The sequence below is a fragment of the Nymphalis io genome, chromosome 1, assembly GCF_905147045.1.
Source record: "Nymphalis io chromosome 1, ilAglIoxx1.1, whole genome shotgun sequence".
In the NCBI taxonomy this organism is placed as follows: Eukaryota; Metazoa; Arthropoda; class Insecta; order Lepidoptera; family Nymphalidae; genus Nymphalis; species Nymphalis io.
The window spans coordinates 12,243,937-12,263,663 of NC_065888.1; the positions used below are offsets into that span (position 1 = coordinate 12,243,937).

General features: G+C 29.8%; 2 protein-coding genes across 3 annotated transcripts; both read right to left on the reverse strand.

The window, feature by feature from the left end:
• Positions 1-1,069: 1,069 nt before the first annotated feature.
• Positions 1,070-6,865, reverse strand: LOC126772442 (deoxyribodipyrimidine photo-lyase). 2 transcript variants are annotated; one of them, XM_050492821.1, is made up of 8 exons: positions 6,378-6,865; positions 6,066-6,268; positions 5,382-5,540; positions 4,674-4,872; positions 4,102-4,294; positions 2,995-3,236; positions 2,404-2,547; positions 1,070-1,253 (listed from the first exon to the last, which is right to left on the reverse strand). In XM_050492821.1, the coding sequence occupies exons 1-8, from the start codon at positions 6,772-6,774 to the stop codon at positions 1,174-1,176; spliced, it is 1,617 nt and encodes a 538-aa protein (XP_050348778.1). In that variant the 5' UTR covers positions 6,775-6,865; the 3' UTR covers positions 1,070-1,173. The 2 variants fall into 2 exon arrangements, with proteins under 2 accessions (XP_050348778.1, XP_050348781.1); XM_050492824.1 differs by lacking the exon at positions 1,070-1,253 and adding an exon at positions 1,280-2,000.
• Positions 6,866-10,906: 4,041 nt separating this feature from the next.
• LOC126781752 (ankyrin repeat and MYND domain-containing protein 1-like) lies at positions 10,907-19,357 on the reverse strand. Its single transcript, XM_050506788.1, is given in 15 exon segments — positions 10,907-11,137; positions 11,535-11,901; positions 12,284-12,502; positions 12,595-12,716; positions 12,966-13,205; positions 13,465-13,686; positions 13,778-13,946; positions 14,020-14,524; positions 14,771-14,948; positions 15,150-15,270; positions 16,287-16,468; positions 16,822-17,025; positions 17,581-17,790; positions 18,183-18,365; positions 19,140-19,357. Coding segments are annotated over 15 exon segments (3,249 nt in total). The 5' UTR covers positions 19,236-19,357.
• Positions 19,358-19,727: the final 370 nt, after the last annotated feature.

Sequence of the window (19,727 nt, forward strand, 5' to 3'; positions counted from 1 at the left end):
ATATATCGACGTCTAAAATCTCAATGTCGCGTAAAACACAGTAATGTTATTAACTTGTGTGCGCGAACAGTGATGATACGACACGAAAAGTGCCGGTCGGTTTCAAGATACCGTCAGCATAACATAACTGAAAACGAAACATTTATTTTGAAATCGACTACAATCATATTTATTCAAAGTCATAGTGCTTAGCGGCGTGCTCTATGCTAAGCAGTTTCACTAGATTTCTTCTAGAGTATTACCTACTTGCAAACATAGTACAGCGATAAACATGTGTCTAAAGCATGAGTTTGTCAACGCTACCGGCGCATACTTTGATTACATAGAAAACGTACACATTATTTAAAATACACATTATTTAAAATACACATTATTTAAAATACACATTATTTAAAATACACATTATTTAAAATACACATTATTTAAAATACACATTATTTAAAATACACATTATTTAAAATACACATTATTTAAAATACACATTATTTAAAATACACATTATTTAAAATACACATTATTTAAAATACACATTATTTAAAATACACATTATTTAAAATACACATTATTTAAAATACACATTATTTAAAATTAATTAAAAACTCGGCAGTTACACGAAATTCAACACCTTCGACTTATTCGTGTTTCTATATTGTTATTAAATTTTCTACAATGTTTTTTTAATTTTCTAACAATTTCATCATGTAACGTGTCGTTAGTTGATGTAATTAGTTTACAAAACATAAAGCAAACAGTATTCAGGACTTTGTACGGTTGGGGTACAATTTAAGTTTAGACATCGATGATGTTACAGCATCCGTGTCAGCTACTTGTGCGGTCACGCCGGTGTGAACGAGTAATAGATTAACTTTCTTGATCAGCCTCACCACAGTGAGGTACGTATGATGTAAAATATTTGTGTGAAGCTGTAAAGCCACAGCTTTACAGCTTCATTTTCTGTGTGTGTCTGTTTATCAATATTCCTTAAAATCTACAATATTGTTCTTAGTTTCTATACTCACCATATCATATTAAAAAATAAATAAAACAATTTTATTTAATTTTGTTTTTTAGGAGTTTATTTACGAACGAGTTTTTTGTCTTACAATTGTAACGCTACGTCATTTGATAATATGACGCGATACTTATAATTACGTACGTTTACGTACCTTCTCCTCAAAAAGAGGAGAGGAGGCCTTTAGCCCAGCAGTGGGACATGCACAGGCTGTTACGGTTTACGTGGATGATAGAAATATCTTAAAAAGGAATCAACAAATAAAAAAGCCTTAATATGCTAGTAAATTTAAAAAAACCTTACAAACCAAATACATATTAAAAATATTCTAAAAATGATTTGTATAAATGGCACACTCATACACATTTAATGGATACGAGTGCCTATATAAGTACTGTTAATATAAATAATATATTATTAATATTTCCGTACATTCGTGATTGTACTGAATTTCACTCGTACTTTTAAAACAATTATAATGTTATGGTTTTACTCTACACACATTTTACTTACACTTCAGAATTAATAAATATATTGAAACTTAATTATAAAGAGGTAGTTTTGACAGATCTTTAAAACAGAATCAAATAATCTACTAAAAACAAAGTAACGACAAAGAATCGAAATAACAAATCTCGAAATAACATTGTTTATAATAGATTTACTGAATTAAACTACTTCAGTATTCTTAGATAAAATATTACCCACAACGGTGTGGGATCTGTTGTATACAATCTGTTACTATTTGACAAGCCTTTAAAACAGACTATCTTTTTCTAATGATACATTAGAAAGAGAGCAATACTGAAAAAATAGTTTAGATTGTACTCAACAAAAGCGTCATTAACACGAAATGTTTGACAAACACTTAAAACTTAGTACACTGTTGTTTTATTATTACTTGAAGAATCTTATATTAAAACTACTTTTTAACTGCTTGTTTGCTCTTCCTCCTGATATGAACGAAATCTTACGTTCCTCGCTAGACCTTAACCAACACACTTTTGCATTGAAAATATAGTACAGATAAGCCACGTGGCAGTGGTACGCTTTCGGCTAAGGGGATCGGCCCGTTAATATAAATATGCTCGAAATGGGACCTTCATTGTTTTATCTCCGGCTCCCACCATTTTAATGAGGCAAAATATGTACTAGCTTTTAAGTAACCAGAAGCTTCAAAATATAAAGTTTCATTAAAATCTAATTTTAATTGTTTCTGAGATGCTCGAACTCGCGCGCTAGTAAATAGAAATACAAAAAAGGAGAATCTAATTCTTAAGTACGTTTCCACTTTTACATCGAGCAGTGTGACCACGCGGATAAAAGCAGTTAATATTATAAGGATAGCTCTGCAACACGTGTTATCAGTAGACCGGTAGCTCGCTACTTACTCGACTTCCTGGCGTATCGCTGCATAAAGGTGGCCACGTCGAACTTGCGTTTGCACCCTTCGAAGTTCATGTAACGAATCTTGCCGAACACGGCGCGCTCCGCCCAGCCCTGGTCGTGGATGCCGCATATCGACCACATGCACCCTGAAACGCACGAGTCTACTAACGAAACGTTCTTACAGTTACAACCTGTTAATGTCCCACTGCTGGGCTAAGGCCTCCTCTCCCTTTTGAGGAGAAGGTTTTGGAGCTTATTCCCCCACGCTGCTCCAATGCGGGTTGTTGATGGAATACACATGTGGCAGAATTTTAGTGAAATTCGGGTTGGTAGAATATAAAGTGGCATAATTACAATGAAATTAGACACATGCAGGTTTCCTCACGATGTTTTCCTTCACCGTCAAGCACGAGATGAACTATAAACACAAATTAAGCACATGAAAACTCAGTGGTGCTTGCCCGGGTTTGAACCCACGATCATCGGTTAAGATTCACGCGTTCTAACCACTAGGCCGTCTCGGCTTATGAAAGGTTCTTATTTACCGGCAATACGACTCTTTAATTCTTTTAATAATATTTTTTGATCCTTACCTACGTAACCATTGGGATCCCTGCCGTCAATACTGTAGTGGTCATTTAAGTAAATAGCATATTCCAGAGCCTTTTCAGGTGACTCGGTCCATTCCAAAATTTTCTTACACCAGTACATGCGTAAAAATCCATGCATCTTCCCTTCATCGACCATTTGTATCTGGGCCGCGTTCCACAAATTGTCATGAGTGATGGCTTGGCATAGTTGTTCTAAATTGTAAACGTATGGCCTTGTATCCTTTCTAAAACAGCATCGGAAATTGGGATTTTTTATAATACAGCTTTTTAGTTTTTAGTATTTACGAAGAATGTCTCGAGAAAAAACATAAAAATTTTTTGTTTGTATTATATATATATATATATATATATATATATATATATATATACTTTTATTTGCTTCTGGTATGCATAATAAAGTGTAAATAAAAAGAAAAACATTTCAAATTACGTCGTAAAACTATCATGAATTTATCTGTATGGTTTACATTAGTCATAAACAACTTAGTATCTATTTTAATTATGAACTATAAAAATAACGCCTAAATATAACTCAATATATATTACTAACATAATATAAGGGGTTACATAAAAGGGCATACTTGATATATAAATATTACTTTGGATGTACTGTGAGGGTTCTTTACTATTTTTAATCAAAACCTTATAAATTAGAGTTTATTTATAACCATGTACAAACAATATGTATAAAATAAATAGTAGTCACTATTTTTTTTTGTTTGATAACAAACTCTAGCCCTAAAAAAGCACGAAGGAAAAGCACCAAAAATTATATATTATCTATATACAAAAGAATGAAGGTTTTATATTAAACATTTTCATAACTAATCTCTATGAATTTTCACTGAGAAAACATTTTGAAAAACAACCGATACCTACATGAAATATGTCATTAAGATATTGTCAATTTACCAAAACGCGCTAAATGTACGATAGTTAGCAACAATATTGCGAAGCTGTTATCATTTATAAATATCGATATCAGATATCAGTTAGCTAACCATTAGCAAGAAAACTGATAACATCGATATCTGCAATACGGTAAATTTGCAAACAATTTTTAATATACAAATAGATAACTTGTATTACTTGTGATCATTAAGCGTCTTCTGCGCCCACGCACTGGCTCCCTCGATACTGTCATAGTGATCGCAGTAGAAACAGTAGTTGTCAGCCAGTTCACGTCGGACTATTGCTTCCTCAAGGAAGGCATTTACACTCTCGGTATGTTTTGATTTATATTCCTGTACACAGAGGGCTACTCTTTGTACTGATATTTGACCTAAAACAAAGAACACAATATATAATTAAGAAAAGTAGCACAACTTAATAAAAAAAGTAGCATCTTATAATAAAAGTAAAATTTCATAGTCAAATATGTTTCTAAGCAAACATCACTCAATAGTCACACATGCTTTAGTTTACAAACTCTATTTATGTACGAAACATATATATCTTAAAAAGATTATAAGCTATGAATATATCACTGAATTATGTTTATATTTTAATATTAAAATCAGATATATACAATATATATATATATATTGTATATATATATATATTGTACATAATTATTATTATAGAGAGAATTTTAATAGTCGATTTTTGCAGACAAATTTGTCCCTACCAAATAAAACTACAATATTAACATTATTATTTACCAAAATGAAACCACGGTGACAAATTACTAAGAGCATTTTGTGTGGGGTCATTCCTTTTGGTAGCATATATTTTTAGACGTTCATCAATGAAACTCTTCAAAACCTGTAGTGCATAATCATAGCCAGGTTTAGCCCAATTAACTGGCAATACACTCTCATCTGCCTTCCTTGTTTTTAACGCTTCTTCCCAGTTTATTGGCTATAAAATAATTAACAAATTATTTAATATTAACATAAAATGTAAACATTTAGAACATTTGATTTGTTATCTGTTTTTTTGATGAAAATTTATGTAGTTAAAAAAGAATCAGTAGTTATTTATAAGCTAGTGTATTTATTGTATTTCCCCTAAACAAGCTGATAAGTCTCATGGCTGCCAAGAATAAAAATAAATATATTATTATTAATATGGAATTAATAAATTTAACTTATGTATGTACTACAACTATCTACCGAATAGTCTACTGGTTCAATCATCAGGTCCATTTGTTTTGTAGCGTGTGATTATTACTACACAATGTAAATTATAATATTGTAATTTTCTTTTACTGTACTTATATTTTGTAGAAAAATGATTACAAATAACAATAAGAAATCAAATCAAAATAAATATTGCATGTTTGTTTGTACGGAATGTAAAAAGATACAGAAAGGATGGTAATTAATAGATTTAAAAAAACTGCATATTAAATTAAGTATAAAGCTTACCTCAGGCTCGAATTTGCTTGAATATGGATGTTTAATAACAGGCGGAAATTCTGTGAGAAACTCCTCCAGCTTAGAAGTGATTTTGTTCCTTATAGTCCGTGCTGAATATTCTCGCTTGTCTGAAGCAACCCAGCACGGCACGACATTATGTGCATCCACCTTAAAATTTAATTAATTAGCAGATATTATAGACATAATTAGTAGATCGCGAACCACACCATTAACTTGTTTGTTTATTATTTTTTATTCATGTTAAATTTTTATCATTTTTTAACTAAAAACTTTATGTATTAGCGTCTCATATGATTTTATCTAAATAATAAGTAGTTATTTAGATAAAAAATTAAAATTTCTACATAAAATTGATAAAAAAAAAATGATCAATTACATCAATACCTAATATAGGAAGTATGAATTTGTAAATTTTATTTAGTCATTATCAAGTTTAATGTTATTAATCTTATATCTATTGAAAACATAACTGAACTGTGAAACCTCAATAGATTCAACACACTAAAACATGTAATTGGCATTTATTATAACAACTGGATTACTTACTTGACAAATAAAATACTATGTATATAATAAGTGTGGTGTAATGTGTATTTCATGATATTATGTTTTTTTCTTACTTAAAAAGGTGTTTACCTTTTTCAATTCACTTTATATGAATGTTTGACATACCTGTATTAAGGGTACATCTTTTTTTAATTTTTTTTTAACATCTTCAAGCCAACCTAGAGGTATTCTAAGTGGGTTGAAGTCGCAAACTACAGCACCAATTTTGTGATCAAAGACCCACTGTGGTAAGACTTCACCACCACTACCGTCTAGCAAGTGAAATGATATATTTAGTTTATTGCATTCTTCAGCTACTTGTTCAAGTCCTATAAATTTAGAAGATAACATTATAAAAGTTTAAATATTGCATTTACGTGTTTTAATAATATTATGCGATAAACTTACTTTGATAAGTATCAAAAGCAAAAATATTACCTTTTAATAGGAAATCAAACTGCCTGACTGAAGCTTCTAAGTATTCTGCTATTAAGCAGAAACATACGTGGAGAGGTACTTTATTTTTAAGCGCCAATTTTTGTGCGAACAAAAATGCCCAATTATCTTGCACTCTGCTGTCGCGAGACATCCAATACACAATACCTTCACAATCATCTGCAACCATCTGCTCTTGTGAAACTATTCTTAAACGCTTCTTATTAAAACTAAAGTTCAAAATTGACTCCGCAGTTTCTTCCCGCTTTTTCTGTATTTCAGTCTTAATATTATCGATATCAACATTTTCATGTTTATAGGTTTTGTTTTTTTTTGATGACTTTCCTTTAGATGATATATTAGAAACTGTAATAACACTTCTCTTAAGACCGGAAATCATTTTATTATTTTTGGTTAAGTCGTTTAAAATAATGGACAGAATCTTTCTAGTTCCTTGTTATGTTTTGGACAAGTTTACTATTTGCTCAAGTTTAAACTTTGACAGGAGTTTCTATCAAGCAAGCCATTTCGTGTAAATGTAAAAATAGTGTTACCATCTTGATTTTTTTAAGAAATGCTGTGCTGTGCTGTGCTTTTTAGCACTGTGAAAAGGGCTAAAAAGGGCCAAAAAATAATGAAAGCCGTTTTGTAAATGAATGTTTACAAAGGTTTTATGCTGTTGCATTTGTGGTAATTAACCACTAAATAACCACATCATTATTTTATTTACCACTAGCGCTTAGCCTGCGGCTTCGCCTGCTTCATAATCGAACATCTAGTTATACGGGATAAAAAAGCATAAATATGTTAATTGTGTCATATTTAAGATATGATAAAGGTGAAGTAATATTCACAACACACATAACCTTTTGTAGTTTTCATATTAGTTCTTATTATTTATATTCTATTATTATTATTAGTCTGTTAATTGAAGATAAATGGATATATAATGAAACTATAAATAAGGATAAAACTAAAGAATATAATGCAAACTTTATTAAAACCTAAAACTAAGGTAACCTTAAAATAAAAGTAAAAGTAATCTATATTACACATAATAAAATTATAACAGGCCGATGTTTGTACATTAAAGATATTGGAAAAAAACGAATACGATCTTTATTAAAGCAACAGATGCCAAAACAACAGTTTTTAGATTTTTTGTCTATCTGTATGTTTGTACCCGCAGCACGCAAAAAAACTACTGCATGGAATTGAATGCAGTTTTCACCGATGTATTGCTAGAGATCTAACTTAAAATATAGGCTTCGTTTTACCGCAGGAAAATACCTTATTCCGATTGTTTTAAATTAAATATTGTACAGAGCTCAGGTTATTTAATAAACTTAATGCTAAATTAACATATTTAAACTAGCGCCGTACATCAACAGATAAGTTAGTCGTGACGTTGTGTATAGTTGTTACTCAAAAAAAAATCATACAATGAACTATTTATATTTTAAAGGTTTGGCTCAACCGATCTTAACCGATTACAATTAATCTCATACAATAATAAAAAAACTATATTTAACTTTGTTTCATAGAAAGCAGAATTCGAACAAAAAATGTAGCAATAGAATCAAATACATACAAGAGAATAGTAGGACACACAAAATTAAACAGAAATTACTAATAAGAATATGGCGACCGTATTACAAGGGAGCTTTTCCTATAGCAAAATATAAATATTAATCTCTACTAATAATATAGAGGTAAAATTTAAATTATTTTATGTTTGTTTGTAATGGATAATCTCAAAAACTACTAAATTATTTTACTTAATAAATAATAAAGCTAATTATCAGTAAGTAACATAGGCTGTAGTTTATTTAAAAAAATAGAGTGCTCTACGAAAATTGCAATACTGTAACCCAAAGTATATTTTTTTCCCTATAAGTCATTATTTGGCGTGCACTGCGAAAACTAAAAACTGATGATGATGCCTAAAATGTCAATACATTATTATCTACAAAAATCGTCTGCGAGTTTATCTATACATCTAACTAATATAGTATTTTTTCCCTTTTCTGGCGTGTATCTATGCTATTTGAGCGCAAAATATTCTGCCAAAAATTTAAAAACATAAAAACTTTTTAAATTTTTTTAAAATTACTCCTTAAAAATAAGGATAGGCTCAAAAGATGATGACATTCGTATCATAATATTAATCCTAATACAATTAAATAACTTTATTAAAGGGGGATTATATTATATATTATATAATTTCGTTTATAAGTTAGGACTAGTATATATTAACGCAAAAAGTAAGAAAAATGCCGTGGTGTGAGCGAACCACGTATAACGGGAGCGAACAGTACTACGCTTAGTCTATTATTTACCTTTTATTATTTGTAAACTACAAATAGTTGAATAGTACTATTTTAATTTTAGGTTTTTTTTTTATTATGTAAAATTTATAACGCTATATAAAGTTGACGGCGGTGTCCTGATAAACTTTGAACATTAAACTATATACTTAATAAAAGAATATCTTACGAGTTACGGCAAAATTGATATTCACGAGCAAGAAAAATATAGATGGGGTGGCCAAAGGCGAAGTAGCCAGCGCAAAGATTTCGTATGTACCATGTTCATCAATTATTTTACTGCCAAACAGCAATATTTTGTATTGTTGTGTTCCGGTTTGAAGGGCGAATGGGCCAATATATAATGGAATACAGACACAAGGGAAATTACAATTTAGTTCTTAAGGTGGTGGGACATTAGCGATGAGAGGGAGGGTTAATATTTTTTTTTAGTGCCAATGTCAATGAGTGGTGGTGAACTATTAAAGTAAAAACAAAATACGTAACACCTTTTTCAAAAGGTCTGTCTCATAATGTGCGACGAATGTACAATGAGCACAGCTCACCACTCACAAATAGAGGCCATCAACAGAACCTAATAATAAATATTTATTTATTTATTTAGATTTACATAAACATAGATTTACGTACACATACATATAAATCATTGATAAGATTAATTTATAAAACAATAATAGTATATCTAATATGCATGTCAATTACAAGTGTACGTAGCACTTCCAGATCCATCTAATCAAATTCAAATTAAAAGTAACAAAAAATCATCAGCAATTTAAAAAAAATATGTTAAAATTAAATAATAAATAAAGTCATTATTATAATAAAAAATCAATCGGTGAAATCATAATTAAAAATTATTAAAAGTATTAATTAAAACTAATCATGCATTTTATAATAATTAAGTAACTTATTTCTAAAGATTGAGGGAGAGTCACAAAAAATGTCAATGTCCGGAATTGATTTAACGATATTGTTATATTTATTACACAACTGTACTAAGGGAGCTTGTTTACTAATATGAAACTTTACGCAAGGAGTATGAAATATTTTGTGGGTGTGAGTACTTCTGTGTGCCCTAGACGGAACTGATATCAGTATTCTTTCAATTAATTCTGAGTTGGTTAACTTATAGTTAATAATACTGTGTAGGAATTTAAGTTCTAACAACTCGCGCCTACTTCGAAGAGAAATCATATTAAATTTTGCCAAACGTTCTTTGTATAACTGTCTGTGCGAAAAATCCTTTTCATGAAAAGCAAGATGTTTCGTAAAGGCTCGTTGAATACTCTCGATACGCTGAGAGTGTACGCTATAAAGTGGATTCCATATAACACAGGCATATTCAAGACAGCTACGCACTAATGAATTGTACAAGAGTAATTTAGTTTTCCCTGAAAAGCCTTGAGTGTTTCGCTTGATGAAACCAAGATTTTGAGCAGCTTTAACAACTATATTATCAACATGAGTTACAAAAGTTAGACGCCCGTCAATAGTGACTCCTAAGTCTTTAATTTGCGATAACTCATGTAATATTTTTTTTTAATTGAGTAACTAGAAACAAGCGGTTTTTTCTTACGAGTAAATTTTATATGAAAACATTTGCCTACATTAAGAGTCATATTGTTAAGATGACACCATGCAATAATATTGTTGAGGTCGTATTGTATCAAAATTTATGTCTGAATTGGATTTTACTGTTTTGTATATTTTGAGATCGTCAGCAAACAATGAACACTTACAATACTTTATATTCTCAGTTATATCGTTTATAAAAACAAGAAACAAGAGAGGACCCAAATGTGAGTCCTGTGGAACCCCACTTTTAGCAAAATATATCTGAGATTCAAACCCAGTTACGGCAACTGTAAGGATCTTTGTGTCAAATATGACTGAAACCATCTAAGTAGAGTAGTTCCAAGGCCATACTGATGTAATTTTTTTTTTTGTGAATAGGTGATACATTTGAGTGGCTCGTTGTTCCGTTACAAGTAAATGCATAGTTAAGCGACATATTATAAAAGATTTATTTTATTGTATTAGATTATGAGCTGTTTTGTTGCTTATGATATGCCTTTGGTAAACTATTTGTTAATAATTAAGATATAGCACACGGAATCTACTAGAAATAATCTACAACGAAAGAAGAGAACTGAACTATTACACAGATAATATATTTGTAAAATTAAACAAAATGACAATACCATTTCATATATGGCTATTCTTTAGTATGTCTTCAGATTTTACATTAACATCTTCATTAAAATTTGAATAATATTTTTCTTTTATGTAATCACTGCACGGGTGACAATCTCTTCTATTTATGTTCGTTCTAATGCATTCAATTGAGCAAAATGAAATGAGCTGACACCAGCTACAAGACACCTTGTTTTCATTTAACGGTTGAATGCATTCAAAACATACATTAAATTTTTTTTTCTAAAATGATAATTATTTTTATTTCAAATTATAATATTTTAGTTTAAAACAAATTTTTTATATTCCGCAATAAAAGAAATATAAACACATGTGTGTAGATGCGAAATATTTCAATAGCTATACCTATATTTTGCCAAAATATTCCAACTAAAATCTAGATATATCCAAAACTCATTAAAACTAATATTTGATTATCGATCCTGTAATTTTATTTTGCACACTAAACATTAGATAAGTACTTTATCATGGATTATCAGTAATAAATAAGATATCCCTAAAAAGTATGCTTTTTAGAAAATATTTTCTCTTTGTAACATACCACACGTTTATTTCAAACGAAAAGTAACTTAAATGGTTTCAAAAGTAAATGAAATAGCTTAAATTAAAAAATACTTACGTCAGTGACTAGCTCTGGTTTTACATAAGAGCGGTTCACAGTTTCTACAACAAGTTCTAATGACAGTTTTCGTCTTGCATTATGTTGTCTTAAAAGATGAGTTGCGTCTGATTCTATTACGTCTCTTATTGAGGCTGTGAGGGTCTGTACACGATTCTCATTGATATGTTTCTGACCGTAATTGTTCCAGGACATAAAAATGACTATGCAGACTAAATGTCTCAGTATACGTTTATCATTATATATTTTCTTCTTCGTATTGGATAGGATGTCCCAAATTTCGAGACAACGTTGTGGAGTTAGCCACAAACCATATATGTTGGTATTTAGCTCTTTTGTTATTATGTTCCAATGCCGATGTCTATATCTATAACAAATAGCAAGATAGATCATTAATGACGAAAAATATGTAAATACATTATTCACCATTTTCTTACGTAAATAACATTAAATTTGCTTAAAAATTTACTAAGTTTTTAATGTGAACAATTTTACAAACTTTTAAGCGATTGAACAATTAATGAAAATTATATATTAAGTTATATTGAAATGTACAAATCGTTACATATAACAAGATACTGGAATTAAATTCAAGATGGGAAGCGAATATAAAAAAAAACACAATTGTTAAATGTTGTTTGTAGCAAGTCCATTAATTGTCAAAAAAGGACTTCGTTTAACGCTTAATATAAGGATTCGCTTATCAGTTATAAATTAGGAAAACAACTAGAATGTGCATATTTACTTACTTAGTGATAACCACGATGAGTTCTTTCATTAGTTTTGCTTGCAGCCATCTTATATAGATAAGCCTCGCGCAGTCCGTCATTAGGTCTGTTGCTTGCTTATAATCATCTACTTCATCAGTAGTGTTTCTTCCTATAGATTTAGTTGATAACTTATCGTCTTTTTTTGGCTTGTCGGGCTTCTTACCCTTAAAATCTTGTTTTGCAGCTTAAATGAATTTTCTAATTTAATAAAATTAGTGAAATAATATATTTTTAATAAAATTTAGCTTACACAAAATTGAAAGTACCTACTTAGAATTGTTGACTTGAACTGAGTGTTATTATCCACTTCACTTAAAGTTTGTTTTGTAAAGATGAAAATATTCTGATAAACAATCTCACCGTTTTGACATTTAATCAACGGATCAGCTCCAAAGAGCAGTAAATTTGTAAGCTGTGAATTTGTTTTTAGATAAAATTGTAGATAATTATATAAATAGTTTCAATCTATCTTTTATTATATATGATAAAGACGAAGTTTTCACACGGTGATAACTTATTGATTCTAATGATAAATGTACAAAATATTTATCAAAATATGTATTAGGTACAAACTCTACTATAAAGAAATGGCAATTTTATTTTATGTCGTTGCAGACGTCTAACTTATTAAGTAAAAAATAAAAAAAAATTATAGAGTTACCGTTTGCAGTCGTTCTGCGCCTGACATACTTCTGAAGTAAGTCATACTAAACAATTTTACCAATATACTTTGATTGTTATCATTTATTATAACATTAAGATCAACTTTTGGGTGTTTTATAAAAGTATTAAAGAGATCCAAATTTTTATTCATTGCTAAATCTATAGCCGATCGACCTTTAAATTGAGCTGTCGGATCGCAATTGTATTCCAGTAATAGCTCCAGTAATTGGCGACGAATCTGGTTTGACATTCATAAATGTTGATAATGGTTTTAAAATTAATATAATATTGTAACGCACATCTTTCGCTATGAATATTATAGTACCCATTGTATATGTTATATGTTGAGTATCAACCTCGTCCGACGACGACCAAACAAGACACAGTTCTGTTCATCGTTCATCTGATTCGTCGTCGGGCAATATAAAAAAGATATAATATAAAATGGATAAAGTAATATATCGAAACTATTTTTAGTAAATTTCGTCTTTACTTACATCTTCTTCGTTATTGTTATCAGTTTTTTTTGTTATCACAACGTGAAGCAGTGTAGGACCCGGTATTACTTCATGTGAATTTGTGGGATCCTTTGATTCTTGCATGTAAACAAGCCTATGATTTACATCCGCACCTTTTTCTAATAGCACACCGATCATTTCAAGGTTAGATTGAGAGATAGGTCGAGACATAAGCACGTCTAGACAGGTATAATCGAGTAACTAAAAATAATAATAATAAATATAAGTTTCGTTTTTTTTTACTTACCTACCTACCTTATACCTTATTTTATTTGATGACTAATGCAGTTACTTGTGGGTAAGTTTCATGGATATTCGCACCATAATGTACTAAATGACGCAGTAAATCAGGACAGTTAGAAGTAACAGCTATAAACAGAGCCGGTTGAGGACATCGTACAGAATTAGGATCAGCACCATCTGACAGTAATTGAAGAATAGAACACATGATTTTCGATAACCTAAAAAAAATAACGTCATGAATATCATTTCATTTAAAATATTTGTTTAAATAACACTTTTACTTATACATACGTATCTATTTTTAGTCTTTCAGTGCTATCTATTGATACCTTTTCTTTTTCATTTGTATCCCACATGGCTTCCTTGCTAGTTTTAATCGTTTCCTTTATAACCTTAGATGGTACTTTTTTTGGGACCTTTTCAGCTTTCTTTGGATCATCTTCATTAGCTTCGATTTCCTTAAGCATATCATTGATGTCAAACAAATAGGGATTAACATTCGCCCCAATTGGTAGTGCAATTGAATCGGTTACTTTAATACAATATTCGCGACTAATATCAGTATACAATCTTAATTCTTCTGAATACGGCTCATCATCAGGATCAAATATTTTAGGCTGGGGATCAGTTTTTTTCTTTGTTGACGATTGATCCTTTAAAGATAGTAACGATTTTATTTTCTTTGAACTCATATTTCTTGCTATTTTGCTTGGAATTTTGGTCAAAGTGCCACCTGCACTTGTGGATAGTGGATCCCGTATTAAATTCCATTCTAAAACATTCTGATCGACTGGAGCTACAAACCCAAAATATATCTAATATATTTCTTTAATAATAGTTTTAACAGTATAATGGCAAAAAATAAGCTGTTGCATAATTAAATCTTGACCATCTTTAAAATTAATATAATTTATTTATTAAAGTTAAATTTAATGTTAATTAAATTTTAAACTTTTTTTCAATATAAAATGTCGAGCATTCTTCGATAAATAAATAAAACCTATTAATTTAATATAGGAAGTATTTTTAGATATAATATTACGTGGTGTTGCAGCTGGCGGCAATACAGCAGAAAGTATTCCATTTGAAGCGATATCATTTCGAGCACAGGTATATCGCGTCAACGCTATAGCTAGCGGAGTGCAGCAGTTGTCGTTATAAAAGTCAACATTAGCTCCAGCAACAACGAGAAAATATATAATGTCAGGATGATCCCCACACTTAAATACACATATATAAAAAACACAAGTTAAAGTTATTTAATGTTAAAGTTATTATTATAAGATGGACTCTTACTATATCTCTCATACTTTTGAGACATTTCTTAAATTTACTGAATAGATTTTTATTGTTGTACAATATAACACACATTTAAAGAACTCAATGCAAAAAGATGGTCACACAAAAAAAAAAACACTTACAACAGCGTACATAATAGCGGAATTTCCTCGACTATCACATACATCAGGATTAATTTTTTTCTCATTAATGAGCTTAGCCACATCTGCAATATAACCTAAGTAACAAGCCATGAGCAAGATTCTGTAATAAACATTTATGAATCATCATTTTAAATTCTTAAACCAGAAGGCGAGGATGTTGAATTATTGTATATTATTTCACTTTTTATAACGTATATGTTTGAACTAAATAACGTGTAATTTTGTGCAAACTATTTTAGAGAAATACACAAATTAAAATGAAACTCATTATATCAATAAATTTATCTTATATAAAATAATTGAATGTTTAGAATAATATGGTAAGTAGCTATGGATATGTAGGTGCAATTTTAAGATACGGCATAACATTATGGTGAAACTTTTCTTATATAAATAAGGTGCTATTGGCACAAAAGCGATGCATCAGAAGTATATAAGTATCTTATGTAATCTCGCTTGTACCATGCAGACCCCTTTTTAAAAGGTTGAAAATACTGACCATCCCTTGTTTATACATATATAAAACGTCTATGTCAAAATGCATCCAGGGAAATTTGCTACTTTTGTACACGAAAGTAATTTTAACTCTCGATTCTCTGACAGATTAAAATGTGAACATTCTCTGACAGAATGAAATGTTTGCAAAGTGAACTAAATTATGCAGTGCGAACTTTTATTTTATGGCTGTAAACATTTTTAATAAGTTGCCAAATGACATCAAGCAATACAAAAACTTAAATTTAAACAAAAACTAAGCATTGGCTAATTAGCGCATGTTACTATAATTTAAAAGAATAATTTAAATAGGAAAGTACAATAAGTTTTTAAATTCTTAAACAATTAAATTAGTTGTAAATGATTGGAATTTTAAAATACTATTTATTAATGTAAATTTTCTAGATTATTTTATGACATATTAATATATTAAAATAAGGTAGTCTGATATGTGCATAATTTTTTTCAAGTATACATATATGTGACATTTGCATACCATCTTATGGTTATTGTGACAGTAATTTAACCATAATGAAATCAAAAATGTACCTACAGCTTGGCAAATAAACAATTTGAATTTAACAATAGTGTTATTTTCGTAATGACATAACATGTATAAACCTGCATAATAGCTCTTGAGATCCAGCTGGTTTAAATTGGGTTCTTGGCCCAGACAAAACAGACGTTAGGTCAAATATCAATGGGTTCCTTTGTTTATCATGCTTGTAACTGTGCTTCATTATATTTATCATCACACAATTATTATTCCAAGCGTAGTAAGTTTCAGCTTCTTCGTCTCTGTTCTGGTCACGAAAATACATAATGAAATAAGGAATCTAAATATTAAAATATGCACTTTTGTAGCATTTATCGCATTATTAAGAATTAAATACATATCATACATACAATCAGGCTCGTGAGCCAAAATTGTCTAGTGGATAGTATCTTAACAGAAGTTTTCGGACAACAAACTGCATAATTTGTAAAACATCATGAGGAATCCTGTATGTATTTTACAAAACTACATCACGTCATCATCATCAATTATTATCTTAACATAATGTTAATACCTTTAAAGGACATTCACGAGTTTTTACGTAGACTGATATTATATTATAAACATATTTATAAATATTATTATAAATGATTTCTTAACTATATTATCTGAACTTTTATCCCATTTATGAAGTGTAGAAATCTTTCCATCGTAATATTTTTGATTTAAATAGTCGATATAGCAAAGTGGGCTGCGTATATCCGTGCAGCGCTTGGGATACACTTTCCTCCATCTTTCAACAGCAACACGTGGGTCAGCACCACATTGTTTGAGTAGTTCTATAGCGCTGTTTACTTCGCCTACCTATGGACAGGTGGTAAGTAGAAGATAATGAATATTTAGATACATATGAAATTAAATGTTACCTACAAATTATGATAATCATGATGTCCTTCTGACTAATTACGGTCGTGGCGGCTAATCTTGTATATTATTTAGCAGTAGAAGATTTATATAATAACACAAGTGCACTATTTAGTCCTTCATTCTCAGTCTGATGGAACAGCAAAGCCAAATGATCGAAAACACTTTTCATGCTTTTTGAGGTACAAGAGTTTAAACACTGTCAAATTTTATGCTGCTAATAAAAGATTATGTACAGAATAATCCACTAAGTTTTTATCGCCCTGAACTGGGGATTAAACCCAGGGATTCAGGAACTACAATCGTAATTAATCTGGCCTAGCGAGGCACTTGTTTTTCACCTAAACAAGTAATTAAATGATAATAATGATGTGTCTGTCTTACGATACTATATATAGACAATAAAAGTGACTCGTATATATGTATATTCACATATTATATCAATTTTAATATAAGTTTATTCTACTTATTCGAATAGGAAGGCTTGTCACTAACAGTTTCAACTTTTGACGTCAATATAATTCTATGCGACTCCACTAAAGTCCGACCACTGCTGATGGACATAAAATCTGGTACAATACTAGGCGCTGATGGCCGCCAAGCCAACCTCACGAGCTGGGATCCTCGCCAGAGACCTACATTATCATGCAAGTCAGCTTCACTTTCGACACCGGGACCCCATCGAATGTTATAAAGAAATAAACCCTGTTAATAAAAAATAAATGTAGGTATAGATTAATATTTTTATGTACGTGTTTATGTGTATCTATGTGTGTGAATATCGTATATAAATATAGTTAGGTACATTAGATTTACTTCAAACTACAGAATACAGATACAGATTTTTAACAATGTAACACTTAGAAGTCATATGTTGTAATAATTATTACTTATGGTAATTATTAATGTTTATTAAATATTAATAAATGTGACTTCGATTATCTGCATATGTCGATATTTAATTCTGGCAGCCATTAATCTCCTTGATGTTTTTTATATCTTTAATGACATCAATGCAGTAATTTTCCATGCGGTAAATACCTTTTTTCATTCAACAATTTGTAATTACATTATACAGATGAAAACGAAATAATTACTGTAAAAGTTTTTCCATTAGGATACGACATGGTCCCGTAGCCGTGAAATTGGTTGCAATAAAAGTGTCCTTCATATGTCACGGCATTTTCGACGGCCTTTTCGGGTCCACGATATCGACAATAATAATCCCCGATACCATGCATAGTATCACGAACAAAATGTCCTTCATACCACTCTAAAGACTAAATCAAATTAAACTAAATTTAAAATATTCGTTATAGTATCTGCGAATAAATCAAATGTTAATAAAGGTCGACTGAAGTCGATGAATCAAATGTTGTTAGATGAGATAGAACAACTCACATATTTAATAGTTTACATTAAAATCAAAACAAAATAACATTTCATTAATACCACAACAAAATAATAAGAATTAAACAGACAATTTAATATTAAACAAACAAACAAACAAATATGCGATACTAACTTAACTTATTTGTACGTATAAAATATGGATTTTATCCCGTGCTCTTTTTAATTAATGATCTATTACTTATCCCAACGTTTTCTTTCATTTGAATATAAGAAATAGTTACTGTGAGTTATCTATATAATATAATAAAAGGGAATCTGCCAAAATCTATCATAGAAAGTTTTTGTTTCTGTTATTGTTTTGGCAGCATTCAAACGCGGTCGGACTGATTATTTTCCACTATTATTATTATTTTTATACTAGTATTTTATGGTATATCTCAAAAAATATGCAACACATTAGTTATATGTAGCCAAATGTCCGCAATGGAACTAATTATTTACAGTATTGCGTGAATTCGTAACCAAGAAACAAACAAAGTTTATAATATTAATATGATTTTTACTTAAACTACGACCAAAACTTTTACAAAACACAATTTGAGAGTACTTTTACTTGATACCTCTTGATTATAGACAATTTTCTCATCTTAAATGGTTTGTAATTTTACTATAGTAAGCTATATTAAATTACGCATATTTACTTTAGCTCCAGACCAGTGATTTTCTCCTTTGCCATGTTTTCTACTTTCATTGTCTTTATTCCCTATATAATATTGTTGATAATCTCGCGTGTCCATTTTTAGTTTAAATAAGTGTCAAAAAGTAAATTTCCCTAAATGTGAAATATATATACATTAAATTATCTCTCATAAAATTAGTATTTTCTAATTGTAGCAATTACATTTATATTGAAATATGTACAAAAATGTTGAAATGACTACCTTTAAAAAAGATTGTTATTGACAATAACTGAAAAGGTTTTATATTTTTTTAAATTTTCAGTTGTAGATGAAATTTAAATTCATGACAGGCTTATCACAAGATCTCAGAAATAATATAATCCTTTCGTGACATAGACACGGTAATGATGGTGACGTAGACTACTCACTAAGAACGGCTTTTGCGCAAATCCTATCCAAAATAAAATTTTCATGATCTGAAATTTAGAGCATAAATTTTCAACTAAATTAAAAAATTAAAGGGGTTATTTGAATATATATATAAATTAAAGGGGAAAATAAATTAAAGGGGATATTATGAAGTCGGGACAGGCAGCTAGTATATCAGAA

What these genes read in the sequence shown, in the direction of transcription:
- LOC126772442 (XM_050492821.1), bottom strand. Translation starts at nt 6,774, where the DNA reads ATGATTTCCGGTCTTAAGAGAAGTGTTATTACAGTTTCTAATATATCA. An exon ending in GTTTGATTTCCTATTAAAAG is followed by an intron (nt 6,269 to 6,377) that starts GTAATATTTTTG and finishes CTAAATTTATAG; the next exon opens with GACTTGAACAAGTAGCTGAA. An exon ending in GCGATACGCCAGGAAGTCGA is followed by an intron (nt 1,254 to 2,403) that starts GTAAGTAGCGAG and finishes TTCCTTTTTAAG; the next exon opens with ATATTTCTATCATCCACGTA.